This window comes from Ictalurus punctatus, chromosome 9 (genome assembly GCF_001660625.3).
Source record: "Ictalurus punctatus breed USDA103 chromosome 9, Coco_2.0, whole genome shotgun sequence".
NCBI classification, from domain to species: Eukaryota; Metazoa; Chordata; class Actinopteri; order Siluriformes; family Ictaluridae; genus Ictalurus; species Ictalurus punctatus.
In genome coordinates this window covers 3015313-3036046 of record NC_030424.2, presented here as the reverse complement: position 1 = coordinate 3036046, position 20734 = coordinate 3015313, and the positions used below count along the sequence as shown (strand labels likewise).

The 20734-nt window shown below is 40.1% G+C and overlaps 1 protein-coding gene across 2 annotated transcripts in view; it reads left to right on the top strand.

The window, feature by feature from the left end:
• Window positions 1-13299: 13299 nt before the first annotated feature.
• kif13ba (kinesin family member 13Ba) overlaps window positions 13300-20734 on the top strand; it is a 33902-nt gene continuing 26467 nt past the window's right edge. For both annotated transcript variants that reach the window (XM_053682953.1, XM_017476351.3), the window contains exons 1-2: window positions 13300-14504; window positions 17663-17756. In XM_053682953.1, the coding sequence (XP_053538928.1) occupies window positions 14435-14504; window positions 17663-17756 (164 nt within the window). In that variant the 5' untranslated portion in view covers window positions 13300-14434. The remainder of the gene's footprint in view (window positions 14505-17662; window positions 17757-20734) is intronic.

Sequence of the window (20734 nt, the reverse complement as noted above, 5' to 3'; positions counted from 1 at the left end):
CTTGAAGATTCTACCCAGAGTTTCTACGGCAACGCACGAACTGGTTACGCGAAACCGATTTTTAACGTTATTGACGTTCGTGGAGACTGAATATATCAGGACAGATCAAGAGAAAAGAAAGGAACATGAAAAAGTAAGAGAGAATCGAAAGGAGGGGAGGTGAGCGTTAAAAAGAAAGAAAGAAAGAAAACAGAAACGTCCCGGACTCGGAAGTTAACCGTTACTATGACAGCGCACAAAGTATTCTGTGTCAGCGAAAACTATATGTGATTTGATTTCTGTTCTTTGATAGAAAGCGTCATGCTACACTCTTACAAGCGCCCAGCTTAACAAAAACAAAGGCTAGGAGAAAAAGAATCCCTAGAGTTTCCATGGTAACAGCTCATTCACAAGGGCTCCACGTAAACGTTTCGATTTTTTTTTTTTTAAATCGTGTGTAGTTTTCGATATGCTGACGATGTTTATTTAACATTTGTGGAAGGGGTCTCCGGTCTCAGCGGCGTTATTAACGTCAAGACCGAGAAGAAAAAAAAAAGAGGCTGGTGAGGGAATGGAGTAGAAGTATGACGTGTCGTTCTTTAAATGGAACGGTTGGAAAATAATAAAAATGGCCTTGGTGTAAGAAGAATAAAACACTTCAGGGAACACTTCAGGCGTTGATTATTTTCTAGAACAGAACGACGTGGAGTGTTTTATCGGACTGGGTTCTGGAAAGTCGCTCATGATTAAACCGTGACATATGGCGAATAAACGTAAGGAAAATTTCAAAGTCATAGTAAAGACGGAATGTTTTGATTACATCATTGTTTTTGAAGCAGCATGTGCAACAGGTCTGACTCCAGACGGCTGATTGATACACACCCCTCCACCCAGCGTGAGTCACCACCCAGCATGCATCTCTCCCTACAGACCCTCTCACAGACTGCTCGCATCTTCTGTGGAGGCCCCCCGTCTGCGCAACGTCACCAGTAAATCACGGAAAAGATGTTTTCTTTCTTTTTTTCTTTTTTTTTTTTCTTTTAAATTTCCTGCTTTTTCACTTAGCTTGTGCTGAAATGATAACATATACTTTATTCTCAGTTTTTAACTTTAAAAATAGCAAAAGCACAAAGTCGTATATATTCCACGTGTTCAGCAATGTTTTGCCCGTTCAACTTGAAATTTCAACCTGTCAAATTGGGGTCGTTTTCTGGCGTCAAACCAACATGGCCGCTCACACTGTGGGCAGTGTAAAATCCCCCTCCTCTACTTTTACATGAGTTTATAGCCGTATCGGCTTTAGTTTCGTTAATATACTGGAGAGGTGTTGCTGTTGTGCAGCAATTTCAGTCCAAAATGTTGCCTGAATGTTTGAAGGTCACTATAGTACAACCGACCCAGTAGTCACCCCAGCCTTTAACTGTAAAAAAAGAGGTTAGAGTAACTTTTTATGAGCTTTATGTGCTCTGACATAGCAAACTGAACACGCGCTTTCATGCAGTCCGCGTTTTTATTATTATTTTTCCACTTGTCGAACGTCACGAAACGATGTTATTACCACTTGCAAATGACCACTTACACATTACAAGGTCATGAGTTGCCATGACAAGCTCGTATCGAGTTGTACAGCAAGGTCATGACATCTGTTAAAGGTGTCATTTAACACCATAATGACTGTCCGTGAAGTGTCACTCGTCGTCTATAAGTCTTTTAAGTCCACTGAGATAACGTCCCGAAACTGATGCGCATTAGAAACAAACGGACGTATTATGCGTCTTCGTTACTGAATTAGCGTATGTATTCAGATTTTATTTAGCTAACTTCCTTGTCAAAATGCCACCGGTATAAGATAGCCGCTACGGTTATGTCTCAGAGGATACGTCTTACTCGGTCCTTGTGTTAATCTTTTCCACACCCCGTCATCAAGAATTCATTACCTTCCTTGTAAAACCCGTTTTACAACAGATGGGGTAAATGTATCGCGTTAATCAATAAGACCGTGACCCATGAGGCGTCCGGAGTGAGCGCTCGTGTCCGGTGTGTAATGTTCTACCAAATATTTGTAAACCCACGTCATGTTTAAGTGTGCTGAAGATTGTCATGCGCTTCTTTCACGTGACCCGCTCGTACACAGCAGAGCAGAGCTTACTGTATGGTGTGACGTCACCCCGGTATGGCTGAGGGGTCTGTCAGATCACACGCTGCCAAACTCACCAGTGCACACAATGTTATACGTGCGGAGTTACTCACTGACTGAGTCACTGTCTGAGCTTAGAGTCTTCGATCACATGCATTCAGCCGTGATTAATAACATCTTCTTCTTCTGATTTGTCTTATTTTTGAAATCCTTGCTTGAGTTTAAAGTGTCACTTAAATCAAAATTGGTGTTTTAGAGCTTTTCGTTCCTGTCCCTTACTGTTATGGACACAATTACAACTTCGACATGGGCAGCATTGTGATGGTAGACGACTGGGTCAGAGCATTTCCAATACAGCAGGTCTTGTGGGGTGTTCCCAGAATGCAGTGGTTAGTACCTACCAAAAGTGGTCCAAGGAAGGACAAGCGGTGTACCGGCGACAGGGTCATAGGCGCCCAAGGCTCACTGATGTGCGTGGGGAGCAAAGGCAAGCCCGTCTGGTCCGATCCCACTGAAGATCTACTGTAGCACTGTAGGGTCAGAGCTGTTTTGGCAGAACAAGCATGACCTATACAATATTAGGCAGGAGGTTTTAATATTATGGCTGATGGGTGTTTAGCCAAAAGTGCTGCTTTGTTTACTGCTGATGCTGTAAGCAGCCATTTTGATTTGACACCATTTGCAGAACTTGGGATGAGGGGGCATTTTTGTTGTTTTATCCTGGTCATGACTCGCGAGTTAGTCAAATGCAGCATAATCGTGTGCTAATGTCGGTCCAATTCAATTCCTCTACAAACTATACAGTATGTAACATACAGTCTAACACCGCAACAAGGGGCGGGTCTTGCTCTACATGAGCAGTTTGTTAACTCTTTTGCAGCAACAGCAGCTGAAAAAACCCCCCAAATTCTCTCACTATTCTCCATATTTAGCTATTTTTCTAAGCAGTGGTCATGTTTGTATTGTCAAGTGGATGGATCTCGAATACTACTGGCTGTCAGACATTTCTACACACAGCCCCTCTGATTTCCTGTTTCAAAAGGAAATACGTCAAAATACAGAATCAAATCACGTCTCCGAAGCCATTTCAGGAAGAGACGAACGTCAGAGACACTTCGAACGCCCTTCGGCAATGCCATGCTGAGATATTAAGAGAAGCAAACTTTTTCAATTATATTTCGGAGTGGAGTTCCTGCACTTTGATTGACACTCACTTCAAAACCTCTTCGCTTCGTTCTAATTTGCCCTTGGATATTCAAATTTAAAATTACCTTGATTGCACTTTGCCTATAGTAATTGACAAGGACAAGAATTTCATTTGCTAGATACTTATAACCTTCGTCGTGTGTTTTTATTCCAGGGGCTCCAGGATTCACAAAGCTTTATAAGGTTGAACATTTCAGCTAACCATCCTGGTGTCTCCAGCGTCAGTGCTTCAGGACAGGTCTTTTCATGCCTTCTCGCTGGGCTAAGCGCTGGTTTTAAGGCTCCTCTCCTAATTATCGAAGATCCTTACATTTAATTAGCAGGCATGAGCAAAGATTCGTTAAGCTACCCCCTGCGTGGAAAGAGGGAGAGCAGAAAGCTTCTCTCAGTGTGTGTGTGTGTTTGTGTGTGTGTGCGAGTGACGCACGAGCAGGCAGCTGAATCAATGAGACGTCAGTGATGTCTTATCATCGTCTGGTGCAGCTTGACTCCGGTTTGTCTCCTGCTGGTAGAGGTCTTGGAGGATCCTTCATGTCCGTAAATCTTTCAGTGTAAATGACACTAAAGCGTATACTGGAAATAACTTTGCTTCAATATAGTGTTTCGAAAAGCATTTATATGTGACAGGATGGACAGTCAGTAAGACATCAGAATCCCTGAACACACACACTCTTTTCGAAGACCAAAGACTTTCCTTTTGAAGCTCAGCACTGAGAAACTTTAGGATTTAGCGATGTAGCACGTCTAACATGTCCAGTAAATTTCATCATGGACACAAACTTAATCATGTGACAGAAACATTCCTGCTGTGAAAAAAGTCCTTACCAAAAATCCTGTCAGGTTCATTCATGTTAGCGATCTGGCTAATGCTAGCAAGGAATATTTTTTTTGCAAAATAATCCCCTCATAAATCCTGTCAGGATTGCTCATGCTGGTTAACGAGCTGGTTAATGTTAGCACTTTCACATTAAATCACTTAAAAAATCCTGTCAAGTTAACTGACGTTAGCTAGCTGGATAATGCAATCACTGAATGTTAGTAGAATTTTAATTTAAAAATCCTCACAGATATCCTGACAGGTTAGCTAATCCTAGTTTACTGGCTAATGTTAGAGCTGAATATTATTAGACTTTAGTAAAATCGTCTCAGAAATCTTCTCAGGTTAGTTCTTCCTAGCTAGTTGACTAATGTAAGTAGATAGCCTATCTGAACGTTGTCGGACATAAATAAAAAATCGTGGGTTCACGCAAATTAGCTAGCTGGCTAATGCAAGCAAGGAATATTTTTGCAAAATAATCCACTCACAAATCCTGTCATTTTAGCTCATGTTCGCTTGACAGGTAATGTAATCGCGTAGCTTATTTTATCTAGTTGTCCTTATGTTAGCACTGAACATTATTAGACTTAAAATAATCCACTCAGAAATCCTGTCAGGTTTGCTCATGTTCTTTAGCTGGTTCATGTTAGCACTTAGCTTAGCTTATCTACCTGCTTTTTGTTAGCACTGAACATTAAATCACTTAAAAATTATCTGACATTAGCTAGCCGGCTAATGTAATCACTGAATATTATTAGACTTTTTAAATAAAAATCCTGACAGAAATCCTGTCAGGTTAGCTCATGCTAACTAACTGGCTAATGTTAGCACAGGACTTTATTGGAATCATATCAGAAATCTTCTCAGGTTAGTTCCTGTTAGCTAGTTAATAGATAGTAAATAGATAGCCTATCTGAACATTGTTGTACGTTAAAAAACAAATCCTCAGAGAAATCCTGGGTTTACTAATAATATCTAGATGGCTAATGTTAGCAGTTAGCCTATCACTGGACTTCTCACAAAAATGATCAGAAATCCTCACAAAGATTATCAGTGAAATCCTGTTCAGTTCAGGTAGCACTGAACGTGTTTGGACTTAAAAATCCTCTCTAAGATCATGTCACAAAATAGTGCACTAGCTAGTTATCTTAGTTACAATCTTATCTATCTGGGTAATGTTAGCAATTAGCTAATCTTATCTAACTGTTTGATGTTGTTTGATGCTGAACATTGGACTTCAAAAAATCCTCACAGGAATCTTGTCAGGTCAGCTCATGTTAGCTAACTGGTTAATGTAAGCGGTTAGCTTATCTTATATTATCTACCTGGTGAATGTTAGCAGTTAGCTCATCATTTCTAAATTGCTAAAGTTACTGTTTAATGTTACAATGGAACATTATTGGACTTAAAAATCCATTCAGCACGTTTGTCAGGTTAGCTTATGCTAGCTTACTGGCTATTGTAAGTAGATATCTCTTATCTTATTGTTCGCAATAGTGCTTATCTTGTCAGCTTTTAGCTAGCTGGCTAATGTAAGCTGATAGCTGGCTAATGTAAGCTGTTAGCATATTTTATCTAGCCCGTTAATGTTAGTGCTGAACACCGTACTTAAAAATCCTCTCAGAAATCCTGTTACATTAGCTCATGATAGCTAGCTGGCTAATGTAAGTGGATCATCTTATCTAGCTTGTTTACTCTGCACTTTTTCTTTTCTTTTCATGCACTTATTAAGGTCACTCAGTTTTTGAAGTTTATCCATTTCACTTACAAACTAGCTTTTCAGGAAAGGTATGCTAATGTTAATCGTTTATACTATTTGTACTTCATGGGACGTTCATTTTTCACGTGCAAGGAATGTGTTTTCTCACATAATTAATTTTTCAGACGCGATTGCGTCACATGAGTAATATTTTCCGCCCACTTGTCAGCACGTATTGTTCGCATGCGTGTGCAATTTCAGGGCAGGGCACGAGATGTCGAAATACATAATAATAAATACCCCCCCATTAAAGGTTTAAAAATGGCACAAAGCAGTACTTCAGGTTATGAATACCTTCAGATTCTCCAAGTACTTTCACCTTTGATCCTTAATTTTATTCTTTCCCTGCAATCCACTAATCCTTCACACACACACACACACACACACACACACACACACACACACACACATACAGAGCTCTCTCTGCATTCCTCATGGAGGCCAAAAGTCCAGATATTCATAAGCTTTTTTTTTTCTTTTCTTTTTTTTTTCAGTTTGACATTTTTCTGAAAATATTGCTGACGTCCGCTTTCACTTCCTGTCCATGACGCTAGCACCGCTTCACAGACTCTCGTAGCTTTTAACATTCAGCTCAGATACTACATACGTGACCGTGAAGCGCTGCACAAACACCTGACGTGGTTATAAAAAGTTCGTAACGATAAATTATTGTGATTTTCAGGATACAACAAAATATTTTTTTAGCATTTGACCATTCCTTGGTGTGACAGCACTCGAGAGCTCTCTATGGCTTATTTTAAGGAAGGGGCAGTTGTTTACCCATGCTACTTCCTCCTCCACACACACACACACACACACACACACACACAATGAAATTGAACCATCTGCCTGCCGCTGTCTGATTAGCAGCCGGAACAATTACTTCAATCGTGTCATCTTAACGAACCCCTACGATAAGCAACAACGGGCCCACTAATCCACGAAAACCTTCGCAAACACAGAAAATTGTCTCTTATCGCGTTTTAGAATAAAGATAAATCACTTCATAAACACCAAATGAAACATGCAAACATCCTGATTTAATTAGGCTGTAATTGAATTCCTTTTGCAGTTAATCACAATGGATGATAATAATAAAAATAGGGATTAATTCTGCTGTATTATATTCTCTCATATAACATGACATTTTGTAGTTCACGACTGTGTGCTAGAAGGACCAGAAGGATGTGAGATCAAACCCCAGAGATCTGCTGACGGGATTTAAAAGAACAGTTGTACGGGTGTAAATGAATTAAACGAACATACGGTAATTTAGCTGAAACGTAGTCAGTCAGAGGAGACATACTGTATTTGGTGACGTTTGCCTCGTTAGTTTTGCGCTGGAGCTAATATACAGTGCCTCCAGAAAGTATTCACCCCCCAGTGATTACTGACTCTCTCGGCTGTATTACAAGAATGGGATTATTTTCTGCTCCTTATGAAGTGACTCGTTACATAAATAAAATTATATGAAGTATTTAGTTGGCACAATAATTTGAAAAAAACAAACAAACAAACCACCAACCCAACAACCTTAAACTGTTTAACTGATAAGCATCCAGCCTCTCAGGGTGAATTGTCTTTTATTTTTTGCAGCAGATACAGATTTGAGTTGTCTCGGATTTGTCTCGCTGAGCTTTGCGCAGTCTGATTTTGATATTTTCTTCCATTCCTCACTGCAAATGTTCTCCAGCTCTACATGCCAAACTACATGGAGAATGTTGGCGAGCAGCGATTTGCAGATCATTCCTTAGATTTTCAACTGGATTTAAATCTGGGCTTTGATTCGGCAAACGCAGGCAGCAATCATTCCTCTGAGCATAATCTTTTTTCTTTTCTCTGACGTTATACTCAGATCTATCCGCTTTCACCTAAATATACACTTTTATACACGTAGACATATTCAGAAAAGACAGAACTACAATGGCTGGAGCTGTGAAGGAGGAGGAGGAGGAGGAAGAGGAGGAGGACAGCAGCATCAGAGGGTTCAAAGCCTGTGGCCTTTCCCCAGGACGCCTCGGCTAAACACATCACAGCGGCTCCCTCTAAAGCCCAGCGAGTACTAAAAACACCGTAACATTTACACTAAATTACCGAGCTTCAAAAAGGGCCGTGTATATTTAGAAAGGAATAATTACGTCCTGACTCTAAAGAGTCACGCGATGGGAATCTTTTAATTGAATTCGCAATTAAAATTAGAATGAATTAAATAAGGTTGTGGTGTTAAAGATGCGGAGTTACTGTGAGCGCATAGCGTCGATTCATTTTCTATAACGCCACGTCCACAACTTTTACATTTTTAAAATGAGTTTATTAAAGAATGACACGTTATACTTTTTATCCCTTTATAGTTACATTTAATGTTGTGGAGCATCCGTGAAACAAATTTCCTGTTCTCACTTACGTCATAGCAGCTATAAACAGTCGTTCCCTCACCAGCCTGTCTTTTTTCGCAGTTTGTCATGTTACCAAGAAACTGCAACAAGAAAAAAAGAAAGGTGTACAGATGTCGGAAAACTTCAATTACAGCTTTACCTCTGAGTGTTACAAAGCGCTGACACTGGAGACTCCTTCCATAAACGTTAAATAAACATCTCCTTCTAGAATGCTAACGATTACACGTCACTGTGAATGAGCTGTTGCTATAGAAACCATTAGTATCGGAAGGGGCGCGTTAATATAAATTTGCAGCCGCACTACTGTCAGAGCTGCTGTTATAGAAAATGGACCAACACCAATCAGAATCGTGATTTTAACATATAGGTCAGTGTTATTTCTTTAAAGAACTGGTTAGCACTGTTAGAAAATCCTGTTGAGTAAATTAGCAGCTGTAAACGCAGCCCGCCATTATTTACGCTTACCACTTACAGTACAGTACATATACATTTCTATCATCGTTTGTGTCAAAACAACATTAATTAATAATAAAACTTCTCATGGATCAGAAATATAGTACGTGATGATTGATGCCTCGTGGGTTGCCTTTTATGGAAAAGAGGCGTAACTGCGCAGTTCTGATCTGCCTGGGGGCGGAGCACATTTCCGGACCTGAGAATAGCAAAGGGAATGGCAGAGAATGGCAGTGACATTTATATGATTATTCAAACTTTCAAACATTACACATGGCATCTTTATTGTTGAAGTTATATAACGGTTGTCCATCCATTCATCCATTTTTTATAGCGCTTATCCTACAGGGGGTACAAGGCGGGGTACACCCTGGACAGGGTGCCAATCCATCACAGGGCACACTCACATACACGTTCACACACCCATTCATACACTACGGACACTTTGGGCATGTCAATCAGCCTACCATGCATGTCTTTGGACTGGGGGAGGAAACCGGAGTACCCGGAGGAAACCCCCGCAGCACGGCGAGAACGTGCCAACCTGGAGTATAACCTTTATTTGGCACTGTATATCAGTGTTTACATTTAATTATTCGCTAAATGCATTGATTCAGACCAAGGGATTTGAGCTCACAGCCTTCTGGTTATAAAAGCAAAATGGCTGAAATACAACTTTATTATTATTATTATTATTATTATTATTATTATTATTATCTAGGATTATATGTGGTTCTGACTTTCTTTCTGTTCCTTCTTTTCACAGTACCATCGAGAACGTTTTCAGTGCTACAACTTTAAGTCTTTCTTTTTTTTTTTCTTCTTACAGAAAGCCAGCTCGACTTCAGCACCGGAGCAGGAAACACACTGACATTTCAGTGTAAATCTGACTCACGTAAGAGCACTTGGTGTGATCCCAGGTGCGCCGTGAATCAAGCCTCATTCGTTCTGTTATTAGGAATTATTGTATTATAACAAAGCTATCCAAAGGAATCGGATGGCAGGTTTAATGAATAAAACGCTGTGTTGGTGGAAAGTTGAGGAATTAAAAAGTTCTACGGATGCAATAAATAGCCAAAATATTCTTGCGCATATTTAATGAGGGGAATATGTGAAAGGTTTGATTATATTCATAAAGTAAATCTGTTTATGGTGGAGTCAAGCTGTCTGAGGGGCAGGGTTGGAAAAATAAATAAAAAGGGCACCTCTTACATACAAAGGGGAAGAAAACGGGGCATCTGGAGGTCATTAACTTGTGTTTTTTTCTACTATAGAGGCACCCTAGAGGGCATGTCATCTCAATTTCTTGCATGGACAGGAGCCTTTAGGGCACTGCATCACGCATTCTCCACTGAAAGAGTGCCCCAGACAGCACTTCATTTCTCATGTGCAATTCATTTACTCATATGTGGGGCACCCTAAAGGGCACTACTTCATGTTTTCTCAGACATAAGGGCACCTTAGCGAACACTTCATCATGTTTTCTTGCACATAATGGAACCCTAGAGGGCACTTCATCACATTTTCTTGCACATAGGAGAACCCTAGAGGGAACTTCATCAGGTTTTCTCATGTGAGGTAATGCTTCAAAGCACTTCAGTGTGTTTGATCACACATAGGGGAACCCTTGAGGGCATTCCATCATGTTTTCTCATGTAAGGGAACCCTACAGGGCACTTTATCATGTTTTCTCACACATAGGGGAACCCCAGAGCGCCTGTCACCACATTTTCTCGCACGTTGCGGAAGCCTAGTGGGCATTTAGTCATGTTTTCTTGCACGTAGTGGAAGACCTATAGAACACTGTGTCACACATTCTCCACTGGATGTACACGCTAGAAGGCACGTCATCATGTTTTTTTCACACATATGGGGCACCCTAGAGGGCACTTCATTTGTTTTTTTGCACATGGGGCACTTCAGAGGGCACTTCATAAAGTTTTATATATATATAGTTTGCATTTCATCACATTTTTTTTTCCATTTGAAGTGCAGCCATTAGGGCACTTCATCGCATTTCTCTACTGTAAGGACACCCTAGAGGGCACTGTATCACATTTAATCTACCATAGGGGGACCCAAGAAGGCACTTTCATAGTGTTTTTTAAACCCCCAACCCTCCCTCTCGAATGCCCCGGCAGGTATTAGCACATGTATGCACATTTTTATTTGTAAATTCAGTTTAGCTTTGGAAATTGCTATTTGGTGCACTAGATTTCAAGAAAAAATATCTTAGAAGGATATAGATAATAAATCTTTCCTTTGTTCAGTGCCAAATATAACACATTTATACATTTATACATTTACTGTCAGCAGATGTGAAGACTCAGCGTCTGGCTCCATCTAGTGCAACAATTGCTTCACACTCTGTAGCTCTTTAATGGGGTCAGTGTCTTATTGTTTTTAGTAAAAATACAGCGCTGTGCAAGAGGTTTCAGGTGCTGTACATTTTTTTCTGACAGACGATCATCATAAATCTGAAAGCCATGTGAAAATGGCTATATATATATATATATATATATATATATATATATATATATATATATATATATATATATATATATATATATTAATGCCATTTCTTTTTGTTCATTAAAATATAATTCTTCATTAAAATAAAAAAAAAAACCCAACAACAATATTATATTATTACAGGAAATATTATTATTAATATGAAATTGCTAATAATATGTTTACTATAATATTAATGATTATAATATCCTAAATAAGTTCTATAAAGTATTTTAATATTAAATATTAAAATGGTATTAATAGTTTAAAATATTATGTTTTTAAATACTCAGCATTATATAGGCTACAGAAATATGCAATAATTATAAACATAATCTTTGAGATAATATTATAATAGTTAATAATCAATTAATAATACATTGGCTTTTTATTTTAAATTAACAAAAACAAAGAAATACAGTTTTATTTTTATTTATTGATCTGTCTTTCTATCTACTTATGTATTTATTTGATTTTTTTTTTTTTTTTAAATTTTCAGCAATCATTATTTTACCATATTTTACCTCTTTGATGTCTTTGACGCCTGGTGTCCACATGTGGATATTTCAGTATTTCAGTGTCTTTTTAATATAAATGATATTTAGAGACAATAGAAAAGCAAATTCATGTGTCTGTATTAATGTATTTGGAAAAACAGTGTAAAAGCAAAATGGCATGATTCAGACAGAGACAGTCAGAAAGTGCAGGTGCTCAGAACTTGCTCTGAGTTGAAGGATCTTGTTGATTTGTTTTAAATCTGGAGTGGATGAAATGTGTTGTGAAATGTGGATCAAGTGCATATTACCAGCAGATGTCACCACAGCATTATAGTTTGACTTGTTTGACGTCCTGAGAATAGAAGCTATACCTGAAACCAAATGTTAGAGCTCATGACATGACGTACACAGTAAAATCCCTAGTGTTGAATTAACACCCCGAGTGTTCATTCGTGTCCAGTGGACTTATATAAACACTGTAGGGTGTAAATTCACCACTCTGGGTGTTAAATCAACACTGGGGATTTCGCTGTGTAGAATATTAAACAACAGTTGCAATATTGATTAATGTACCGATATTAATTATTAATTCATATAAAACTGGGTTCAGTGTGGTAGAAACTGTTTGATGCAGCAATCGCACAGCATGGTCGATTCAAAAGATAACAAATGACATTATACACTATTATTAAATGATTAAAAGAGATCTAATAACAAGAACGGTATTGTAATTAAAGAACATTTATAGATTGAAATATGATCTTGAAGTTAGGGCGGGGCAATATGACCATATTATATCAATATCACAATCATTTTTGTCACATTACGTTTTTTGGGGGGAAATTAAACATTTTGTACTTAATATTATAACTGTTAAATGTTTTATAGACATTATATAAACAGTTCATTGAACTTTATTATTATTATTATTTTTTAACTACTGCATTTGCATTGCAGACCTTGTTCTCATATTGTAAATAATCTGGATATTGTAAATATTTTACAATACTTAATACAACACTGCTAGTACTACTATTTCTACAACAACAACTACTACTAATAATAATAACAACAAAGTATTATGTTTTGTTTATATGCAATATATTAATATGTTGTTTATAACATTATTATATAATATTATATATAATATTTAAATATATTACACAGACATTTTGAGTGTTAATGGGATGCTTTTAGGCATTCTTGAAAACAATGCACGATTAATATAATATTATTATTTTTTTTTTTAGGTATATAAGTAGCCTACTTTTTTGTATATCCTAGGAACATCAAATTCATTTGTTTAATATTTTAGTCCCTTATCGATTACATGGTAACTTTTGGGTTAACAAATCATAAATAAATCAGAATATTTTAAAAAGACATACGGTATTGTATAGCGCGCGTTTTGACCTCACAACAATGACGCGAAAGGTAAAGGTTTCATATTACCTCACCACGATGGCGCGATAAGCTGCCCAACCCTTCACGGAAAAAAAAACAACAACCCGGAAGTGAAGGGGCGGGGCTTATTCCGGGCGACTGATGGGAGGAAGCTAATATGTTAGCTGATTTTAACGCGCAAGTCGTGAATTCTCAGGCTGTCGCGCGTGCACTTGGCTACGTCAGGAATTTCCCATTTAAGCGACGTTTTATTTCGCTTTTTCGCCCCTGCCTTCGCTTTCCTGATATGACACTGACAAAGAAAATACGACATCGTCGTCTGGGGAGAATCTTGAAGAAATGATGTCGGGTTCGCCGGGACGGATTTAATTCTGTGTCACGCGCCGCTCCGTGGGTTTAATAATGAAATCGGAGGCGAGTCCGTTAGCCAGTCAACGCCGTTGCTATGTAACGTTAGCTAGCTGTAGCGTTTTAAGTTAATAACACTGTCTGTCATGGTTTAGTTTTTCCCCCCCTTTGTCTTTCGAAAGGTTTATCATATTATTTAGGCTTTTAAAAAATTTCATTGATAACACATCAGTTTGAAATGAAGGTTCCGTGATACGTCAGCTAGCTAGCTAATAAATAATTTACATAGATACATAACTAGCATAGCCGGAGTTTAGCTAGTGAAATTCTTAATACAGAGGAATAACAGACTGGTAATTCAGCTAAGAAAGGGGAGAATTGCTTTTCTCGGTTTAAGTTTACGAACCAGTGCTGATTTTTTATTTGCACAAGACATTAATCAACATTCAAGTCAGTCCAGCGGTTATGCTAGCAACTTGACTCGGAACCGAATCTAACGTAAGTTAGGTTAAAAAGTTCTGTTAAGCGCGTTGACAGTTTGGGTTTCAGGGAGTAAATATTTGAGGCCCTGCGTGATTTCCAGTTGAGATTTGTGGCACTCCAGCAGGGAGTTGGCTTTCTGTCAGCTTTCTGATCGACTCTTAGGAATATTTATCATCTTACTAACTCTAAATCAACATGAAGAACTACACGGCGAAGACCAAGATGTGAATTGGAAGAAGGTTGAGCTTATCATGGCCTCTTTTCCTTGGCGTGACTTTGTTGCCCTGGAGGCTGAGATGTTCCAGAAATAAATAACGCGTTTCTAAAGGATTCTAAGATTTATGGATAAGTATGTGTATATGTATATGGGTCTGTCTGGATCCTCCGACTAGATCTCTCTTTTAACGTTGGTCTTCTTGTGGAGAACTGTGTTTGTGTACAAACATGGGAGAAACCAGCCTGAACGACTCGAACGTCAAGGTGGCCGTCCGCGTCCGACCCATGAACCGGAGAGGTGAGGAACCAAATCTCACTTCCTAATGATGTCATTATGATGTCATTACACTGTCTTTTATTGATGACATGTTTGGAATGTGACACACCCTCTCCTACCCTCTCCTACCCTCCTACGACCTCATACCCTCTCCTTCACGCTCATACGCTCTCTCATCCTCTCCTGCCCTCGCAGGTACCATTATTGATGCATGTTTTGTCCCTTTATTTCCCGGAAGGTGCTTGTGGTCTACTTTTAAGCTTTACAATAGATCCTCGAGGTCAAATTATGTACCTTTTAATTAGTCTTAAACGAATATTTATGCATATAAAAGGTACGAAAGTTTAAACAACCTCATTGATGAGGGTGCCATTATTTATGAGAGGTATTTAGGGTTAAGGGTTAGCTTTTCCCGTCCCTCAGCATGATTATGCAGGTGTTGTCACGCTTGTCTCATATTGGCACAACAATCAGAAGTATGATAGATCTGATCTGACACGGAACACCGCATCATCCAGGGTGTATTCCCGCTTCACTCCCGGCATTCCCAGGATAGGCTCTGGATCCACCGCCGCCCTAACCAGGAGGTAAAATAACGAGCTTGAATATTGTTGGATGATGTTTGGAGCGGAAGCTGTGGAATTTGTTTTACAGTTACACCACATCATTTGCACACCGAGCTACTGCAGTGCATCGTGGGATTTCAGGAGTGCACCATGCTTTCAGACACGACAGCTTGCGCACCGTGTACGAGACGCGGTGTCGGAAACGGGCATCGTTCCGTCGTAACGACGAGACCCGTTAAAATATTCGCGCATATCAGTTGGTCTCTGACCCTGGGTCGAGTTTACAAAATGGAGGTTTTATTGGAAGGGATTTGTCATCGTGCTATCATGCAAAAAAAGGACATCATAAGGACACACTGCTCCGTCCTGGTGATGTACCCGTGAAGCTCTGGATCTTTCCCAGAAAGATAACTCGGACTTTCAGTGTTGTTACGTGAAACTCGAACGTCCGGGTGCGGACATTTCTGGAAGGTGAACTTTGTCCACGCGCCTCAGTAAATAAAAGGCAGCGAAGCATGTAAAGTCGTCACGTGTTGGATTTGTGTGTAAAAAAAAAAAAAAAAAAAATTCGGTCACAAGACGACCTTAAACGCTCTGAGATCGTATTAATCTCTAATCTCACTCGGGTACAGGTTTAAGATTCGGCTTTAGATATATATTTCTGTCTAGGTCTTTATAGCGTTATTTTTTTTTTTGAGAGTTTCTGTAGTCTTTTTAAACGCCATAAAATCAGCAGACCGGAGTTCACTCAGATGTGGACTGCCGTCTGTCCTTGCCTTACTTCCTCAGATCTCTCCTCGGTTCTGTTTCCGTGTGTGTGTGCGTGAACAAAAGAAGGAAGGGAGTCTCAGCGAGCCGTAATGAACTATTTGCTAACGTTGCATAACAGCAGCACGTTCACGTTCTTCTCGTTCGAGTCCAAAAATCAGAGCGAGGAAATTCGTCGACCGTTCGAATAATTTCCTGACGCTCCACGTTGACAGGAAAGCGATGAGCTCACCTGCTTATCTGTTGTCAGACTGACGTGTAGGGTTTGTACACTGTGCATGACTAACGAGGCGGCGCTTCTCAATTTACTGATTATTTACTGAGTTAAAAAAAAAAAAAACACACTTTGCACACTTACTGTGCCGGTGCAGTTATTATTATTATTATTATTATTATTATTATTATTATTATTATCAGTCTCTCTTAACATGTATTAGTACGTCAGATGTTTCGACACGTTCTTTTCTCCCAGCCGCAAGCTCCGTTCTCTCCCAGTTTCTCCTCCAGTTCCTCCTCGGCTCTCGGAGTGGGCAGGAAACCGAGGTTTCCTCTTTAAACCGAGCTGTTGGTTGGCATTTTTGGTTCCACGCCGTGCCGTGTCCTCTCCAAGGATTTCTGAGTCAGCGACATTTCCTCTCTAGTTTCCAACACCGAGCTGCTAAAGCTCTGAACGTTTTTGATCCGAATGGTTATTTATCATCAAATAGTGTTCGAATAGAATTTACTTTCCTGGTCCAACACTTACTTCCCTTTTTTTTTTTTTTTTTTTTTTATTGGCGTGGCGAATGTTTTGCATGCGGTTATTAAAACGTGCTCAGACGTTTTGCATATTTAACATCAAACAGTTAAATTAAACATTAAACCAGCTTTAATACTATTACCGTAGACCAAGATTATGATCTATATCATAACGTCCCCCCACTGAAATGCCTCGAGGGGTCGTAAAATGGGGAGGGTAAAAAGTCTTTCATGAAAAATTACTACCGGACCAGTACCGAAGGTTCTGTTGGAATATCTCTTGGTTCTTTTGTATTTGTAGCGAATGTATAAGGAACAAAACGCTCGGTATGACGCCGTTACAGGAACATAATCGAGGATGAAGTGGCGTGATGAAGCGGTTGTTTCCGTTAAGTTGATAATTTTCCCATGACGGCACGTCCCGACGTGTTTTATTCCTCTTACGCCGCAACAGTTTGCCAGTGTAACGTTATTATTTCTTAATTTAAGAAATGTCGTTATATTTACACCTCTGACACTGGAGACTCCTTCCGTCAATGTTCAATTAAACCTCAGGTTGTGTCATTTTATATGTAAATCGTTACACAGACGACGTAGGAGTCGCACAGCTGGAGGACGGGATGCGTGACGCTCCTGTTGCTAAGCGATTACCGTTTGTTCTTACGAACGGCACCGTGTACGGACATGCCCGAGTCTCAGTTCCAGCTAAACAAACCGATTACTGTAATTAATTCAGATGGAATATATGCGGTTAAGCTTGTTTACCACTAAAGTCAACAAAACAACTTCCTGCATTCGTTGTTCAACAAACGGTACGAGGACGCTGTTCAGTTTGCTGTCGGTGTGTGTGTTTGTCTTCAGGCAGGAGTATTGTTATGGCTGGTATTTTAAGTAATTCATTGTTTAGACCTCTCTCTCTCTCTCTCTCTCTCTCACTCACACACACAAAGCCAAAACATTTCCATGTCCCATTTCACCCCCCCCACCATTTTGTTCTTCAATAGCAGCCGCATCAGTCTGTTATTATTATTTATTACACATAAATCGTAGTGTGTGCGTGCTGTACAGAATGTTGAATCCGCTGTGTCTCTCCATATTTGTCAACAGAAAAGGACCTGAACACAAAATGTGTGATCGAGATGGAGGGGAACCAAACGTTCCTGTATCCTGCAAGCGGGAACCTGGGAAAAGCCGATTCGAGGTGAGCTCACGTCAGAGAGGAGTTTTCGTATCTGCTTCAGAGAGCCGACATTCTTTTCTTCATAACATTCTACTTCTTCTTCTTCTTATTATTATTATTATTATTGTTCTACTCGAAAATTTGTTTCGTTTTTCCTAAATTGTTAAGCAAGAAATAACAAACTACCACCCGACGCTGATTATTTTCCTCTAACAGCACACCCACAGCGGATCGTCTTATTCCTTTTATAGCTCTGCAAAGCACTCGTGTTTTGTTCAGTTACTGCAGAAACGATAATGTTTAGTATTACACAGAGTACATTCAGAAGCCATTTTGTTAGCGCCCCTAAATATCCAAATATCGTTCAAACTAGCTTGTGTCGTAGAATTTTGTACCGATATCAGTAAGATGTGTGCGTGTGTGTGTGGGGTAAAGCTGTGTATAACCCATGTTTCCAGACATAACTCTCCTCCGTCTGACTTCTCCCTATTTTCTTCACCCCTCTGTCGCCGTGGCAACGTCGGGGGGAAGGTTAACCCCAGGTCACCCTCAGCCGAAGGACGGTTCTCCACGTTAGACAGGAGAGCATAGAAGTTAGCTTTAGCATCTGTTGGCCATAAACGTTTGTTTTATGGCGGTAAACAAGAGAGCGCCATTACGGCTTTCTCCCGACGTGGCGCGTGGACAAAAGAAGCTGCTTTTAAACTTGGAAGTGAATGGACGCGCCGCCTGCTGCCTTCACACAGCGGACAGTTTAATTGCAGACCGGAGTTCATGTGTTGAATTTCTGCTCGTGTTACCACCGCACCAGATGCCGCCGCTGGCACGGTTCACGTGGGTGCAGCGTGGCCGCTCACAAATCCCGCGCACTCCGATTCATATTCATTGTTCAGGTGGGCGTTAGAGAGCATACGGCATTCTCCCCCGCCATCGCACCCCGTCTCATCGGACACGTCTCCCTCTTCCTTTTGTCACGGAGGGGATTCCACGACTTTGCGTGAGCGTATCTCGTACTGACTCCGACGGGTCTTAGTGCCTGACGCTTTTAATAAAATCCAGATCGTACGAAATAGATTTACGTGCACGATTACGTTAATTACAGTCCGTGTAATTACTCGCACGCGACAAAATATTCCTGCTATTAGTAGTTACTAGTTAGTTATCTAGTTGTTTTTCTAGTTGTTTTTTGAGATGAAAACGAGATTTTTCTCAGAGATCATTAAAGACGCTTCACAGCTTTTATGAACAAAAATGACCAAAACACTAACTTAAAAATATATATATATATAAAATTTAAAATCCATCACGTTCCTGTTTTGTCTTTTCTTTTTTTTTTTTCTTCTTTTTTCTTCCCCAGGTTCTTCGCATGACCGTGAACACTTTTGTCACACCTGTGTCTTGTTGTGGCAGGTCTGTGATGACTAGACCCCTCACCTCAGTTTATCAAAGAACGAAACGTACTTTTATACGTTTATCGTTTGGTTTAGTGTTGTGAAAGCAGTTAGTTACTGTTCTCATATATGTTATAGCAGCTATAAACAGTGTCTCCCTCAAAACAAACAAAAACAATCAAACTTGCCACTTGACCTATTTTGTACTATCATGAGCCTATGTAAATGTCTGCCTGACTGTAATGTAGGTCAGATACCGTAACCCATCTCCTCACCGCTCACGGGCTGCGTATTTGCATACAACCGAAGCGGAACGTAATTCTTAAAATGATCGCAAGAGACGGAGCGAGTAAGTACGTGAGTAACGTTCAAACGGCTTGTCTCATCTTTCTGACATCGTGTCATGTGGTTCCCCGTCAGGAGGTGAGACGCGGAGCCTCTTAATCACTCCGCTGACTCACACTGACGGCTGCCTCCGAACAACAGTGTCGGGCCTTGAGAACGTGCCGTATCGTAAGCGGACGGAAGGAGACGCTTTATCGCACGGCGTGTTCATCCATCATCGATCGAGACGCCAACTTGATCTATTTAATTCTCGAGACTTGGACTTGTGAGCCAGTTTCTTAAGATACATAAAATAGAAATAACCACCATAGCTGTATGGTAATGATGTAGTTCTAGGCAATTACACAGAACTTCTGTGCTTGTATTTATGGTTGGTTTTTAAACCAGAGAGAGAGAGGAACCTGGTCATCCTTTTTCCTGTTTGGTGGACTGTGTCTCTCTGGTGGATCTGATGGCCTCAATCAGTGGCACAGTCCCGGACCTTCGTTAGCCGGGCGTTATTCATGACCCAGTCGAGCCCTGGTGTAATAAATGATAGGAATTTAGGAGCATGCTGTGTGTAATGTTGGCCTCATCCACAGAATTCTAACTGTGCAGCTATGCAGGAGTGGCAACTGTCTCTGGGGGAAATGAACATTATGTACGACTGTGTGTGTGTGTGTGTGAGAAAGAGGGAGAGAGGAACGTGTGTGTGTGTGTGTGTGTGTGTGTGTGTGTGTGTGTGCACTGTGCAGGAGTGCAGCAGCTGCAGATGCAATCCACACACCATCAGTGCTTGCTCAAATATCCAGCGCTCTTCGACTCTGATACAAAAGATAAAGCACTGAAGAGTTCCTGTGAGGAAATCTGATCATTATTAGACACTAAAACACTCCAACAACCCAAAGTTTGTGTGTTTACACTCATCCTCCAGCCTGGTTGTGATTGGTCTCACCTGTCACGAAGGTATTTTTGGGATAATATTAACCACACGCTTTATTATGAAGGTCAACATGATAACGACACGAGTCTTTACAGTATGAAGAGAAAACATCTGAAACAAGTTAGTTAATGTTGTTACTTACATTATAGCAGGCTGTCCTTCACCAGCCTCTCTTTCTTCAAATTACTAAGACTTCTCTGACACTGGAGACTTCCTTCTTAAGGACGACACTATATCAACACCGACGTTACAGATATTACTGTAGAAACGATGACGTATTCGAATGTAAATATGTGCCTTGCGGCTGCAGTATTGTCTGAGCTGTCCTTACAGAAACAGAC